Here is a 17,767-nt window from a genome sequence, read left to right on the forward strand (position 1 = left end):
AAAGGGTGAAATTGTTTAATAGTGAAATATTGTAGTGATGACTTTTATTTTGAAATGCAGAGGAAGCAGTTGAACAGGATGTGTAGTCTTAATAGGGCCAGTTTGTATGCTTAAAGCCTGAGACTGGCAGTTAATCCAGGTGGCCTGAACACCTGCCATAGGATTCTAATTGCTTAACGGCCGTATTATGATGTCACAATCGGCAATGTTAAGTCTATGGGGATTTTTAAAAAGTTTTTCTTTAATAGTTTAAAAAGTATAAAAGTTTCAAAGTTGAAAAGTCATACCAACCCGATCTGTTTGAAGACCTACGTTACAAAGTTTGAATGACGTTTCTAAGTTAAACTGTTCAAGAGAAATTGCATACGGAAAAAGTGGTAAGCGGAATAATAATAATAACTAGAAAAGCATTTCCTGAAGGAAATACAGTGCATGAAAATGCAAAAAATATGATGTAAAATATCATACAGAGTAAAAACAAACTATATTGGTTGCTAGGTAGATGAGGTTTAATATAGTTGGCATGACTGAACAGTTAAATAGGTGGATAGTTTATATAGGTAAATGATTTACTTGGTAGATAAGGTTTAATATAGTTGGAATGATTGAACGGTTAAATAAGTGGATAGTTTAAATGGTTAAATTATTTAGGTAGATAGTTGACGATAACTGACACTTGGAATGGCTCTAATGTTTGCTAGTAGTTATGCTAACTATGTTAACAAAGATAATAATGTTAACCAAGTTACTATGCTAACTAGCATGCTAACAATGTTAAAATGCTAAGTATGTTAACCATGTGACTTAGCTAACTTAGCTAATCATTTTTAGCAGTTTTGCTAAAAATGCTAACTAGCATGCTAACATGCTAGCATGCTAACAATGCTAACCATGTGACTTAGCTAACTTAGCTAATCATTTTTAGCAGTTTTGCTAAAAATGCTAACTAGCATGCTAACATGCTAACTATGCTAACCATGTTACTTAGCTAACTTAGCTAACTAGCTACAGTGGGTAGGAGTCATAGTTGATGATAAGTAACAGTTACAATGGCTGAACAGTTAAAAAGTTCAGTAGTTTAAAGGGTTAAATTGTTTAACAGTGAAATATTGTAGTGAGGACTTTTATTTTGAAACAGTTTTTGGCAGAGGAAGCAGTTGAACAGGATGTGTAGTCTTAATAGGGCCAGTTTGTATGCTTAAAGCCTGAGAATGGCAGTTGGTCCAGGTGGCCCGAACACCTGCCATAGGATTCTAATTGCTTAACGGCCGTATTGTGATGTCATAATCATAATGTTAAGTCAATGGGGAAATTTTGATTAGTTTTTAATTAATAGTTTAAAAAGTATAAAAGTTACAAAGCTGAAAAATACATAGCACCCATGTCCTAAGTAAGACCTACGTAACATAGTTTGAATGAAGTTTCTACGTTAAACGGTATAAGCTGCATTAAGTGCGTTAGAAGAAGAAGAAGAAGAAGAACTAGAAAAGCATTTCCTGAAGGAAATACAGTGCATGAAAATGCAAAAATATGACGTAAAAAAATCCTACAGAGTAAAAACAAACTATATTAGTTGCTAGGTAGATGAGGTTTAATATAGTTGGAATGACTGAACAGTTAAATAAGTGGATAGTTTAAATGGTTAAATTATTTAGGTAGATAGTTGACGATAACTGACAGTTACTATGCTAACCACGTTACTCAGCTAACTTAGCTAATCATTTTTAGAAGTTTTGCTAACTATGCTAACTAGCATGCTAACATGCTAACTATACTAACCACGTTACTTAGCTAACATAGCTAATCATTTTTAGCAGTTATGCTAACTATGTTAACTAGCATGCTAGCATGCTAACTATGCTAACCACGTTACTTAGCTAACTTAGCTAATCATTTTTAGCAGTTTTGCTAAAAATGCTAACTAGCATGCTAACATGCTAGCATGCTAACTATGCTAACCACGTTACTTAGCTAACATAGCTAATCGTTTTTAGCAGTTTTGCTAAAAATGCTAACTAGCATGCTAACATGCTAACTATGCTAACCATATGACTTAGCTAACTTAGCTAATCGTTTTAAGCAGTTTTGCTAAAAATGCTAACTAGCATGCTAACATGCTAACTATGCTAACCATGTTACTTAGCTAACTTAGCTAACTAGCTACAGTGGGTAGGAGTCATAGTTGATGACAAGTAACAGTTACAATGGCTAAACAGTTAAAAAGTTCAGTAGTTTAAAGGGTTAAATTGTTTAACAGTAAAATATTCTAGTGAGGACTTTTATTTTGAAACAGTTTTTGGCAGAGGAAGCAGTTGAACAGAATGTGTAGTCTTAATAGGGCCAGTTTGTATGCTTAAAGCCTGAGACTGGCAGTTGGTCCAGGTGGCCCGAACACCTGCCATAGGATTCTAATTGCTTAATGGCCGTATTGTGATGTCATAATCATAATGTTAAGTCAATGGGGAAATTTTGCTTAGTTTTTAATTAACAGTTTAAAAAGTATAAAAGTTACAAAGCTGAAAAATACATAGCACCCATGTCCTAAGTAAGACCTACGTAACATAGTTTGAATGAAGTTTCTACGTTAAACGGTTGAAGCTGCATTAAGTGCGTTAGAAGAAGAAGAAGAATAAGAACTAGAAAAGCATTTCCTGAAGGAAATACAGTGCATGAAAATGCAAAAAATATGATGTAAAATATCATACAGAGTAAAAACAAACTATATTGATTGCTAGGTAGATGAGGTTTAATATAGTTGGAATGACTGAACAGTTAAATAGGTGGATAGTTTATATAGTTAAATGATTTGCTTGGTAGATAAGGTTTAATATAGTTGGAATGATTGAATGGTTAAATAGGTGGATAATTTAAATGGTTAAATTATTTAGGTAGATAATTGACGATAACTGACAGTTGGAACGGCTCTAATGTTTGCTAGCAGTTATGCTAACTATGTTATCAAAGATAATAATGTTAACCAAGTTACTTAACTTAGCTAATGTTTTTATTTTTAGTAGTTATGGTAACTATGCTAACTAGCATGCTAACATGTTAAATATGCTTACCATGTGATTTAGCTAATCATTTTTAGAAGGTATGCTAACTATTTTAACTAGCATGTTAACATGCTAACTATGTTAACCATGTTACTTAGCTAACCTAGTTAATCATTTTTAAAAGTTATGCTAACTAGCATGCTAACAAGCTAACTATGCTAACCATGTTACTTAGTTAACTTAGCTAATTATTTTTAGCAGTTTTTCTAAAAATGCTAACTAGCATGCTAACTATACTAACCATGTTACTTAGCTAACTTAACTAATCATTTTTAGCAGTTATGCTAACTATGCTAACTATATGTTAACATGCTAGCATGCTAACTATGCTAACCATGTTACTTAGCTAACCTAGCTAATCATTTTTAGCAATTATGTTAACTATGCTAATTAGCATGTTAGCATGCTAACTATGCTAACCATGTTACTTAGCTAACTTAGCTAATCATTTTTAGCAGTTTTGCAAAAAATAATTAGCTAACATGCTAACATGTTAGCATGCTACCTATGATAACCATGTTACTTAGCTAACTTAGCTAATCATTTTTAGCAATTATGTTAACTATGCTAATTAGCATGTTAGCATGCTAACTATGCTAACCATGTTACTTAGCTAACTTAGCTAATCATTTTTAGCAGTTTTGCTAAAAATGCTAACTAGCATGCTAACATGTTAGCATGCTACCTATGATAACCATGTTACTTAGCTAACTTAGCTAATCATTTTTAGCAGTTATGCTAACTATGCTAACTATATGTTAACATGCTAGCATGCTAACTATGCTAACCATGTTACTTAGCTAACCTAGCTAATCATTTTTAGCAATTATGTTAACTATGCTAATTAGCATGTTAGCATGCTAACTATGATAACCATGTTACTTAGCTAACTTAGCTAATCATTTTTAGCAGTTTTGCTAAAAATGCTAGCAATGCTAACATGCTAACCATGCTAACTAGCTACAGTGGGTAGGAGTCATAGTTGATGATAAGTAACAGTTACAATGGCTGAACAGTTAAACAGTTCATTAGTTTAAAGGGTTAAATTGTTTAACAGTGAAATATTGTAGTGAGGACTTTTATTTTGAAACAGTTTTTGGCAGAGGAAGCAGTTGAACAGGATGTGTAGTCTTAATAGGGCCAGTTTGTATGCTTAAAGCCTGAGACTGGCAGTTGATCCAGGTGGCCCGAACACCTGCCATAGGATTCTAATTGCTTAACGGCCGTATTGTGATGTCATAATCATAATGTTAAGTCAATGGGGAAATTTTGATAGTTTTTAATTAATAGTTTAAAAAGTATAAAAGTTACAAAGCTGAAAAATACATAGCACCCATGTCCTAAGTAAGACCTACGTAACATAGTTTGAATGAAGTTTCTACGTTAAACGGTTGAAGCTGCATTAAATGCGTTAGAAGAAGAAGAAGAACTAGAAAAGCATTTCCTGAAGGAAATACAGTGCATGAAAATGCAAAAATATGATGTAAAATATCATACAGAATAAAAACAAACTATATTGGTTGCTAAGTAGATGAGGTTTAATATAGTTGGAATGACTGAACAGTTAAATAGGTGGATAGTTTAAATGGTTAAATTATTTAGGTAGATAGTTGACGATAACTGACAGTTGGAATGACTCTAATGTTTGCTAGCAGTTATGCTAACTATGTTAACAAAGATAATAATGTTAACAAAGTTACTATGCTAACTAGCATGGTAGCATGCTAACCATGTTACTTAGCTAACTTAGCTAATCATTTTTAGCAGTTTTGCTAAAAATGCTAATTAGCATGCTAACTATGCTAACCACGTTACTTAGCTAACTTAGCTAATCGTTTTCAGCAGTTTTGCTAAAAATGCTAACTAACATGCTAACATGCTAACTATGCTAACCATTTGACTTAGCTAACTTAGCTAATCATTTTAAGCAGTTTTGCTAAAAATGTTAACTAGCATGCTAACATGCTAGCATGCTAACTATGCTAACCTTGTGACTTAGCTAACTTAGCTAATCATTTTTAGCAGTTTTGCTAAAAATGCTAACTAGCATGCTAACATGCTAAAAATGCTAACCATGCTACTTAGCTAACTAGCTACAGTGGGTAGGAGTCATAGTTGATGACAAGTAACAGTTACAATGGCTGAACAGTTAAAAAGTTCAGTAGTTTAAAGGGTTAAATTGTTTAACAGTAAAATATTATAGTGAGGACTTTTATTTTGAAACAGTTTTTGGCAGAGGAAGCAGTTGAACAGGATGTGTAGTCTTAATAGGGCCAGTTTGTATGCTTAAAGCCTGAGACTGGCAGTTGGTCCAGGTGGCCCGAACACCTGCCATAGCATTCTAATTGCTTAACGGCTCTATTGTGATGTCATCAGCCCATGTTAAGTCTATGGGGAAATTTTGATTAGTTTTTAATTAATAGTTTAAAAAGTATAAAAGTTACAAAGATGAAAAATACATAGCACCCATGTCCTAAGTAAGACCTACGTAACATAGTTTGAATGAAGTTTCTACGTTAAGCGGTTGAAGCTGCATTAAGTGCGTTAGAAGAAGAATAATAATAAAATGCCTTGGAAGAACAGTACAGTGCATTTTCATGCACTGTAATAAGAAGAAGCCTAGGAAGAACAGTACAGTGCATTTTCATGCACTGTAATAAGAAGCCTAGGAAGAACAGTACAGTGCATTTTCATGCACTGTAATAAGAAGCCTAGGAAGAACAGTACAGTGCATTTTCATGCACTGTAATAAGAAGAAGCCTAGGAAGAACAGTACAGTGCATTTTCATGCACTGTAATAAGAAGTTGTTGAAGTTGCCTAGGAAGAACAGTACAGTGCATTTTCATGCACTGTAATTATTCATATCATGTCCTAAAGAATGATTCATTGGTATCATACATGATTATAGACAATAATACTGTGAACACAATTATGTTTATCTGTTCTTATTGCTTATTAAAAGAGAAAGTTTATTTAGTGACAAGGTGACACTCCCAGGAGGGAAAGTGAAAACCAGCGTCCCAAGTGGTTGCATTCCTATCGAAGAGCAGCTCCAATGTTAAGTCCCATAGACCTATTTTTTAAAAAATATTGTGAAGCCAAATCAGCGATGTTATCCACCAAAAATATTTTCAGTGTCTATACAGTAATAATCTTCTAACTGTGAAAATGTCAGACACTATTTTGCCTTATTTAAAAAAAAAATTGAAATTGGTCCTTTTGTTTCATAAACGAACTACAAAAGAAGTCACGTGACTTTACCCTTCCACGTTACTCACGGTAGCATCAGAGAGGGTTAAAGCGGAGCGAGAGGCGCAAACGTTCAACAATTTCCGCGTTCGATTATTGCAAGGGGGAGGGGGGAAAATCCCCCTTTATGCAGACCAGAGTAAACCCTCGCTGTACTAATGTCAATGGAGACTTGTGGAATTTTACCAATAAATTGGTCATTATGTCTTTCTGGATTTGTTGAGGGTTTTTTGGAACATTTTGTCATAATCTGTAAGTGTTTGGGATCATTTCAAGCCTAAAAGTGTAATTTTTTAGTGTTCGGATTTGTAATAAAATAACTTAATATCAGACCATGCTGCTGCCAGTTACTGTCCAGTTGTTAGCATGCTAGCTAGCCTCTTAGCTAAGGTAACATTTTAAACGGAGAAGTGTAATTTCTTTGAAATGACAACTAGCTGAATAACATTACTGACATTAGTTAAAGTGGATAGTTTATACTCAAGCGAATTTGGAACAGTATATTAAGTTTAAGCGAAGTCCTTCAACTACTAGTCACTTGTTAGCGCATATCTGTATTGCCATAGCTACCCTCATCCACTTGTATGGCGTTTTAAGCTAGCGTTAGCTAGCTAGCTAGCTCGGTACACATGACTAATTAAATTATTTATATCATGTCCTAAAGAACTATTCATTGGTATCATACATGATTATAGACAATGATATTGTGAACACAATTATGTTTATCTGTTCTTATTGCTTATTAAGAGAGAAAGTTTATTTAGTGACGTAAGGTGACACTCCCACTTATGCAGACCGGAACTGTCCCATTTTGCTCCCATAGTAACGAATTACGTTGCTCTATCTTGCTAGTAATCAAGGATCTTTGGTAGCATGGTTTGTTTATTAGCCTGGTTAGCATTGACACTTAACACTTACTGTCAGTTCTTCATGTGAGTAGAAGCACAACACCAGTTATCCAGACATAAAGGTTATCACCACGCGGTTTACATCACGTTCCGTTATTACAAAAATATGTTAAGACAGTTAAGCAAATTGCCATATTGATCAGTTAAAGATTAAGCGCCCAAACCTGTGACGTCACATGCAACTGTAGTCCATTATCACCATGTTACGACAAAAACTCAAAACAATTCAACTAATCCTAAAAATAAGGTATGACCACTTGAAGCAATAGAGGTGACCCCAGTGCATAACATATGGAAGGCATTAAATTAAGATCCCAATGTGCACCGAGATATATTTTTTCTAAAAAAAAATCCCATCCACTCCGCTAAACTCTAGGAACGCAACCACTAGATGGCGATGAGATTACTTTCCCTCCCTCTTATGCAGACCGGAACTGTCCTGTTTTGCTCCCATAGTAACGAATTACGTTGCTCTATCTTGCTAGTAATCAAGGATCTTTGATTTGAACCCCCGCCTTCATTCACTTTCCACCCAGTGACTGTGGTAGGATCTGGGCAAATACACCCACACCCACGGACTGTGACATTGAGGAATTACATCCACCACTATTTCTTACTTAATTATTTATTTTGAGTGCACTCTCTTTTATTTTTGGGGTTTATGTTTATTTTGTTATTTTAAGTTCAGAGATCTCAAGGGAATTATTTATTGAAAAGTTACCTAAGTGCTGGCACTTCTGATAAACTGATATTATAGTTATATGTTAAGAATCGTTTTTATTGTATAAGGAAAAGTGATTTGACACCATAAGTATATAAATCAAATAAGTAGCAATATAATCTAGTAATAAATTGAATATAGAGTCAAATAAAATAGTATAACATATAATGATTAAAATAGATCAATAAATAAAGGGTATATCAAATAGGGTTTAAATAGACTATAAATAGATTTTAAATAGAATATCAATAATATATACAGTCAAATGAAATAGTTAATATATATATATATATCACAATAGTTTTTTTCCACTGATACCTTAGAATAGAATAATATATGATTGCATAGAGTGAATTGAATGATATTTGAATGTTAAAATAAATATATTTTGTATTTAAAGAAGAATCTTTGAGAGTGGTGTGTTGTCTTGGGGTGAGTCATTGAACTGTGGTCTAGCAATAACCTAAACCAGTCTCCTCTTGAACCTAGAGCTTAGAACTAGACTGTTGCCGCACAAGCACAGGCCCTTCCCTCGTCGTGCGGGTTACAATTACATTACTGCTTTAATCTGGTCACCAATTTATGCATTGCCCAGTCTTGCTGTGTGTGCAATACAATGTAACATTTTGTTTTCGAGCTGGTTTGCTAAAGAGGCTAATGCAGCTAACAATAACAATAGCTACTGCTCTCCTTGTGGCTTGACAATAATGCACAGCACTTGTTAGGGGTCCGAGCAGCGTAGCTGCAGGACCCCTATTGTTTCTGTACCGTTCATTTTTGGCCAAAATTCTGTAAAAGTCATACTGCAGCCTAAACCGTAACTCCAAAACTCTTCAAATTTTCAGGTATGGTTACCAGTACCCCCCTTTACCCATAACCCAAAATTTGGGGTACTGCACCCAAAGGTGGCGCTATTGGAAAAAAAAGTTAATTATGCTAATTTATCCTTACCAGATTGACCTAGACTCAAAATTCTTTCATAATATTAATCTCTAAACTTAGATGCATCTTTTTGGCCCTGGTCTTATGGTCTAAAAAGGTTTACTTTTGACACAATTTCATGGAAAAGCCAAACATTATAAAAAGTTTCACAGGCTTCAAAAATTATCAAATCTTCACCAAAATTCTCACAGACAATGTTTAGACAAAGCCTCACAAAAGTATCAAAAGAATTTGGATATGTTGTTCCATTTCAGAGATATAGACCAATAAAGTTCGACCACTCAGCCCATTTCTCCTATATCACCTATATTCCTATATGAGTACATTTTTTCCCTTGGAGAACAACCATACAACCATCATTATGTGGATACCATTAACAGTGCACATTTTCAGATCTGTTCTCTTTTTTTATAAAGCCCTTAATTCTATTGTCAAATGTATGCTAGGAATTTTCTTGATGTTGTGTGTTTGCCAACACACATTTTCACCATGTGAATGTGACTGCCAAATATGTAGGATTGTCAGTGGCTCAGTGGGATAATGCCTAGTGCTGGTGTTTGTTAGGTTGAGAGTTCGAATCCCCGGTAGTGCTTTAGGCTCTAGCTCGAATACTATTGGTTATTGAAGATTCACACCATTGAACAGCACCTGAATGACATCAGGCAATCAACATACACAGTCATTAGTTGCCAAGAATCAGAATGCCGAGACACTCTGACATTTAGGGGAACTTCTTTGTTTACTATTTTTTCTTCATCATTAAGTCTATCATATTTATATTTCATCCATTAGTGTTCTTCTCTACAAATGTCTAATTGCCCCAGAATTTCAAAAAGATTTCAGGTGTACTCTTTCAGGAAAGCCCTTCATTTTATTGTCAAATGTATGCTTGGAGTTTTTCTTGTGTGTTTACCAACACACATTTTCACCATGTGAATGTGACTGCCCAATGTGTATGATTGTTAGTGGCTCAGTGGGATAATGCCTTGTACTGGTGTTTCTTAGGTTGAGTGTTCAAATCCCTGTTAGAGCTTTAGGATTTGTCATTTAAGATTCACACCATTGAACAGCACCTGAATGACATCAGCCAATCAACATTCGCACTCATCAGTTGCCAAGAATCAGAATGCCGGGACTATCTGTTACATTTAGGGGAACTTCTTTGTTTACTATTTTTCCTTCATCATTACGTCTATCATATTTATATTTCATCCATTAGTGTTCATCTCTACAAATGTCTAATTGCCCCAGAATTTCAAAAAGTTTTCAGGTGTACTCTTTTAGGGAAGCCCTTCATTTTATTGTCAAATGTATGCTTGGAGTTTTTCTTGTTGTGTGTTTACCAATACACATTATTACTATGTGAACTATGTGGCCAACATGAAGGGTTGAAAGTGGCTCAGTGGGATAATGCCTTGTACTGGTGATCCTTAGGTTGAGAGTTCAAATCCCACTTGAAGCATTAGTGTTAGAATACTGTTGGGTTGTGGATGTTAGCATACTACAATAGAATGCTGTACGGTTGTGGAGGTTATCACACTATAACATTACAGCTACTTGTCAATATGGACTTCTAGTGCAAGGCAAGTATAACTGTATAATTATAGGCTGTTTATCTTATTGACTCTGACACAGCTGTAGCCTATAATTATTTGTTATTCTTATATTTGTCATTTCTTATACATATTTAGTCGGCTCTTCCACTTCACTTGACAGAACAACTCTATATCGGTTAAGGATGTCACGCATGAAACAATGCTGCAGAAACACGAAAATACGACTTTGAGTTTAGTAGGCTATAATTTTCAGTTTCTGTTTATCTATTGCACGATGGGTAATGATTTAAAGGAATCGTGTTGCAGTCTTGTAAATAGTGACCCTGCAAGATCCCTAGTCATTGCAAAATCATAGTCTGTGACTTAAAACTCTACTACTTGTCTTTAGGTGTGAGAGGGTCTGAGACTGTAGTCTTTCAAAAATCTTTTCCAAATCTTTGCAAATCTTTCCAAAGTCTGTCAGTGTAAGGAGGGCTTGAGGTGAAAGTGCTGTGGAGAAATTGCAGGATTGTTTGGCTCTGCCACCTAACCACACCCAGTTTACCTGCTGGGAAACCCTGTAGCTCCGGAGCAGGGGCTCAGACCAGGATAAATTGTTTGCTCGCCCTCAGTTCACTCTTTTGTTCATCTCAACCCAGCACTCCAGTGTGTCCTGCTCTGTGTGCGTCTTTGAGTTAACGTAAGTCATCACTTTAATGACCCTCACTATGACTTTTGTCATGTTTATCAGTTTGTAGAGTAGCTCTGCCATCATGTGTAAAGTTAAGGTCTTTGTTTGTTGGTTTGGTGTGTTGGAGTCCCATGTGAGATGATTAGGTGATGTTGGTTGACTTGGGATGTCAAGTATTGTTTAGTTGTACCTTATATAGCCATATGATTTCAGTTTATTGTTCAAATGTCAATTGGTTTGTTTGCGAGTTGGGATCTGTACTGATTTACCCCATTTCACTGATTACTCCATTTTCTGTTTGTTTCCTCTTTGATGCAGCACACATACAAGTAAAGAACAAAAGAACAGATGAATTGAAACTCAAATAAAGTTCACTTGTGTTGCACCGAAACCTGCCATCTCCGTGTCATCACTCCATACCATTGAGCCTTCTGACCGAGGCTCTGCCTGCTCGCCACACACTCACTCTACCTCGACCCACATCGCCCCCTACAGTTCCTTCAGTTGGGTTGTGGAGGTTAGCATACTAGAATAGAATACTGTTAAGAATACTGTTGGGTTGTGGAGGTTAGCACACTATAACGTTACAGCTACTTGTCAGGACTTGTCGTGCAAGGCAAGTATAACTGCATAATTATTGACTGTTCATCTTATTGACTCCAACACATTGATGATGAGCTGAACACCCTGCTCTACTCCATCCCTGAGAATGATGTCCCATGAGTGTGCCATGCCTCAGTGACATGAACATCCACTTAGATAACATTCCTTTAAACTTCAGTTCTCCAACTAACAAAGCAGGCAGAGAGCTTGATCTCATTCTTGCTCAAAACTGCGACAGACACCATAACAGTTACTCCTCTGCACCACTCCACTTTTCATACAGTTTAATGTGTGCCTCAGTACATCCCTCTGTTCCTCCACCCATGGTCTCTTTTCGACGCAACCTCCGCAACCTCTCTCCTGTCCATTTCTCCTCTCTAGTAGCCTCTGCTCTTCTACCGTCTAGCACATTCTCCTCTCTTGAGGTTAATGATGCCACAGAATTAGTGCTGGGCGGTATGACCAAAAATATGTATATCACGGTATTTTTTTTTACCATGCATAATCAGATGTTCACAGCATTTTCTACAGGTTGAGAGAGGAATTGCAGCAGTACATTGACTAAGGATGGTCTATTTTACTGTCATGATGTAGAATAACTCCACACTAGTGGTAATGCAGTTTTGCATGGCCCCAGAAAATGATGCTGTTTACAAAGAGCCACTCATGATTCTAATGAAGAATCTAATCAGAATGCAAAGACAATTGCAGTCAAAATACAGAACTTTTACAGTGCAAATTTCACAAGTACATCTTGTATAAAACCAATACAAAAAGTAGTGCAACTTGCAATAATTATACTTTTTTTAAAAATGATACAATTTAAAATAAAACCTCTCTGTTAATATGCTTACTCTGTCAAATAGGCCTATCAGAAATGTATTGTTATTGTGAGGTTTACATGACGTTAGTGGTAGGCTAACGTTAACTTGATGTGGATGTCTTGTTAGCCTGCCATGAGCTTCGGTTCGCTAGGCAAAACATTAACAAAAAAGTTTGTTTTGGTGCACTGATGACAGTCAGGATCATTTCTAACTAGCCAGCTAGTATTGCTCAGTGCATGTCTATAACATGCTTTACTTGCTACCTGGATAATTTCAGCGAATATTCTTAAGGTGAGATGAATGATAAGATCATTAAACTTCACTGTGTTCGGTGGGTTGCTAACTAACGACATCACCTACTACTAGCCAGCTAGTTACTGTTGAACAATCTCAATAGAATTTTCGTGACGGTAGGCTAAATCATTTTCAATGCAGTATCCCTTAACGTTTTTCCTTAACTAAAGAAACAATTTAAGGTATTATTCTGTGCAACACCTTAAATAAACCCCTTACCTAAGGAGAAATTAAGCCTTAAGGGTCATACTTCAAGGGAAAAACACACCATGCCAACACACACACCAAGTGGCACCATGCGTGCGTGTGAAAAAAGTCCCGTCTGAAACACTGTCGCGCGGCGCAGCGTTCCAAATGTTGTGTAATCAAATACACCGGTATGGCGGTATATTAAAAATTCATATTATAACGAAAATATACACCGGTATACGGTGTGAACCGGTATACCGCCCAGCACTACACAGAATATCTCTGCTCTACACTCAGCTCCTGTCTGGATAGCTTTCCCTCTATCCACCATGCCTGCTCGTCCTAACCAGTCACACCCATGGTTGAATGATACCCTCTGAACCCTGTGCATTAGCTTCAGAGCTGCTGAGAGGAAATGGCAAAAAACGAATGCACCTACTGATCTTTCAAGTTACCGGTCGTTACTGTCCTCCTCATCCAGCGTCACTGCTGCAAAGAAGGCTTTTTACAATGATCCACAGTACCACTGACACCCGAAAACTCTTTTCCACTCAAAACTCTACTCCATCCTTCATCTCCATAAGCTACATATCCTCACAGCTGACATATTCGCTTCTTTCTTCACTGACAAGGTAGCAGCCATTAGAAGTCAGTTCTTTGAACCAAGCACGCACAACCTACCTCTCCAGGCTAAGGTTGCAACGTTTCCTTCATTCACCCCTCTCACTGAGACTGAGGTGTATAAACTTGTAACATGTAGCCACCCTACTACATGCCCACAAGACCCTATTCCTACCAAACTACTCCAAGACATAGCTCTCACCATCACACCAGCACCTCAATGACTTCTAGTACATTTCCAACTGCTTTCAAACTGGCTCCAGTAACTCTGCTGCTTAAAAAGCCTTCTCTTGCTCCCACCCAGGTGGAGAACTATCGCCCAGTCTCACTCCTACCTTTTCTCTCTAAGGCTTTAGAAAAGGCAGCTTCCAAACAAATCAAAGAATTTCTCTCACAGAATGACCTCTTTGATCCTAACCAATCTGGGTTCAAAAGTGGCCACTCCACTGAAACAGCTCTGTTGTCTGTGACTGAAGCTTTGAAATCTGCCAGAGCAGCAACTCGGTCCTCAGTTCTCATCTTGCTTGACCTAGCAGCTGCTTTTGACACAGTCAACCACCACAATCTACTATCCATACTCTCAAACATGGGCATTTCAGGCTTTCCTGCACTTTCCTGGATTCAATCCTACCTCACTGGGCGTTCGTTCAATGTCATGGCTAGGACACAAGTCCACATCTCATTGCCTTGCCATAGGGGTACCTTAAGGCTCAGTGCTTGGGCCCCTTCTTTTTGCTGTGTACACTACCTCATTAGGCCCAATCATCCACTCGCATAGCTTCTCATATCACTGCTAAGCAGACGATATATAAGGGATAATGTATTGTCTGCTGGTCATTATTGGAATCCAGACAGGGCGAACAGGTCTTGCTTCATCCTGAAAGGGTTTATTTTCCGGTAATGATCGGCAGACAATACATTATCCTGATTATTATTAGATAGATAGATACAGATAGATAGATACTTTATTGATCCCCAAGGGGAAATTCAAGTTTATTATATTATTTTAGTATTACACGGCTACTTGCCAAAACGAGTCAAGAAACTTCAGGTAGGCTGTCTCATCATTGTTACTGATGAGACCAATCACCGTAGTGTCATCTGCAAACTTGAGAATGATGTTAGAGCCATGTACAGGTGTGCAGTCGTAGGTGAAGAGGGAGTAGAGGAGAGGGCTCAGCACACATCCCTGTGGAACACCGGTGTTCAGGTTGATGGTTGAGGAGGTGTGGTTATCTAACCTAACAGACTGAGGTCTGTTGGTTAGGAAGTCCAGAATCCAGTTACAGAGGGAGGTATTGATGCCCAGTTCTCTGAGTTTGGTGATCAGTTGGGAGGGGATGATGGTGTTGAATGCTGAGCTGAAGTCAATGAACAGCATTCTTACATAGGTGTTGCTATTATCAAGGTGGGACAGGGTAGAGTGGAGTGCCGTAAAGATGGCATCCTCTGTACTCCTGTTCTGACGGTAGGCGAATTGGAAGGGGTCCAGTGAGGGTGGTAAATAGGTTTTGAGATGGGCCAGGACCAGCCTCTCAAAGCACTTTACACCTACACACCACCAATGTGCACTCAATTAGCCCTACACACCACATTAAATATATGCCTAATGGTAGGTTTCCACGCAGTAGTCATAATGTGAGCAGATTTCAGCCAAGTATTTGCAAAAATGTTTTGATTTCATATTTTTGATGTTTATGGTACTGTAGTGTAATCTATATTTAGGGAGAACATGTTCAGCACTATGTTCATATGTTCATTATGGACTTTATATTCTATAATGTAACCTAACCAGGCTTGTTATATACAAACATGACATATTCAAACAAATCATATACAAAGCAGCTGTCAAACAAATCACATTTTTGCTTGCTCCAGTGAACACATCACTCCCATAAACCAATAATGCCAAAGAATCTCTCTCTCTCTCACACACACACACACACACACACACACACACTTGAGCAAGGCACCTAACCCCTCACTGCTCCCCGAGCGCCGCTGTTGTTGCAGGCAGCTCACTGCGCCGGGATTAGTTTGTGCTTCACCTCACTGTGTGCTGAGTGTGTTTCACTAATTCACGGATTGGGATAAATGCAGAGACCAAATTTCCCTCACGGGATCAAAAGAGTATATATACTTATACTTACTAAGACACACACACACACACACACACACACACACACACACACACACACAAAGATGCACACAAAGTACAGCTAGCAATATTAATTGAAATTATATTTAAATTTTTCCTGATATCATAAAAAATGTTGCCACAAATGTTGGCTCCATGTTAACTCACCATTGAAACTGACACTGCGGATGTATTTTAGAAGTTTCTTCCCTCCAGCCACTTCCATTTCTGGACAAATTCCAGACATATCAGGACAGAGATCCTTCTGCATGTTGTGCAGGGCATGGGCCATTGCATACACTGCATCAATAACAAATTGAACTTTGCCCTCCTGTTCATACTTTGAGTCTATTCCTATTCTTTCTTGACCTATGAAGAGAATAGAGGAACAAGTGAAAAATAGCTTAGGCATACACATAACACATGCACATTATTCTCCCCTGGTTGAGATAAGAAAAAAAAAAAAAATGTTGATGTAAGAGATAGCAGAGGTTCATGCACATTTCTTGAATTTCCCCTGGGGATCAATAAAGTATCTATCTATCTATCTATTTGAGATAGTGTGACCATGACTTGAAGTGGAGCCTAATCAAACGCCATGAAGTCCATTATCCCACAGAGTCTTTCTATGGCTCAGGGGTGCGTTTGTAGAAAGCGTAGTTGGCTAACTTGTGTCGCAACCTTTGTAGTTCGATCTGTCATTCTTGGATTTGGTGTTTCTAGAAAGGGTAGTTTGAACTCTCAATCACAAAAGTTTAGTGGTTTAAATTACTGCCCCTGAGCAGTCACAGTTGTGTCGTTCCTTGGTAGTTCCGGTTGGTGATGTTGTCAGTGTCCTGAGCGCCTACCCAAAAGTCACAACCACCTAACCAAAAAACATGAGGTGGTTGTTTTTCTCGTGACTCAATAATTGTAGCTTAATGTTCATTAAAAGACTTGACTCCAGCGAAAATTTAATTAATTGTCCAGGTGTGCCCTTATAAAGGTTAAGCTGAGTTGTGCATGTTTGGAGAATAGTGATCCATGATCACATCCATTATGACTAAATGATCAATTTTGGGATGGGGTGAAAATTTCGGTAACACTTTATAATAACTACACACAATTCATCATTTATTAAGCCTTTGTTACTTATTAGTTAATGGTTTGTTCATCATTAGTAATTTAATGTTCATACATAATGTATCATCAGTAAAGCATTTTCATAGCACAAAATATCATTAACTAACCACTTGTAACTCCTGAGTTAATCATGAATTATAGTATTAGGAAGTGGTTTATATTATGTATCCTCACCCTAACTAATCATTAGTGCATGTGTATGTAACAACTGTTAAATAATGGAAATATTACTTCATCAACAAAATATTGTTGCATAATTTATTAAGTATTAACAATAATTCATAAACATATTTTAGATATAGGCTTATTTACTATGAACAAACCATTTATAACTGTGTGTACAAATACTTTATTTATAAGAATTAACATAGGAACAATGCTTTACAAATGATGAATAAAGCATTTTGTAATAGTTTGCAACTGGTTTATAATAAGAAAATTATTTCATTTATAAGTGGTTGTTTCATTACTTATTAAGTATAAATCATGTACTTACAAACATATTTTTGGATAGGCTTATTTACTATGAACAAACCATTTATAAATGTGTGAACAAATGCTTTACTGATGATAAATTATGTATGAACAGGAAATTACTAATGATGAACAAGCCATTAACTAATAAGTAACAAAGGCTTAATAAATGATGAATTGTGTGTAGTTATTATAAAGTGTTACCAAAATTTCAACCACCAAAACACCACCCCCAAAGTGGAGAATAGCTATAGAAATGTATTAGTTTTGGGTGTTTTTCAGACAATGGGACCTGGTGACTCAAAGTAAATGGTAACACTAAAACAAGGGGCTACATTAAGATTTTTGGAGGAAAAGATCAGTTAATTCACACAGGAATGCTTTACTCAGAGCAAAGAGA

At 36.8% G+C, this 17,767-nt stretch overlaps 1 protein-coding gene across 2 annotated transcripts in view; it reads right to left on the reverse strand.

Moving 5' to 3' along the window:
* LOC121707435 (metabotropic glutamate receptor 7) overlaps window positions 1–17,767 on the reverse strand; it is a 252,051-nt gene that overhangs the window by 72,628 nt on the left and 161,656 nt on the right. For both annotated transcript variants that reach the window (XM_042089996.1, XM_042089997.1), the window contains exon 6: window positions 15,940–16,140. In XM_042089996.1, coding sequence (XP_041945930.1) covers window positions 15,940–16,140 — 201 coding nt within the window. The remainder of the gene's footprint in view (window positions 1–15,939; window positions 16,141–17,767) is intronic.

Source organism: Alosa sapidissima, chromosome 4 (genome assembly GCF_018492685.1).
Source record: "Alosa sapidissima isolate fAloSap1 chromosome 4, fAloSap1.pri, whole genome shotgun sequence".
Classification (NCBI taxonomy): Eukaryota; Metazoa; Chordata; class Actinopteri; order Clupeiformes; family Clupeidae; genus Alosa; species Alosa sapidissima.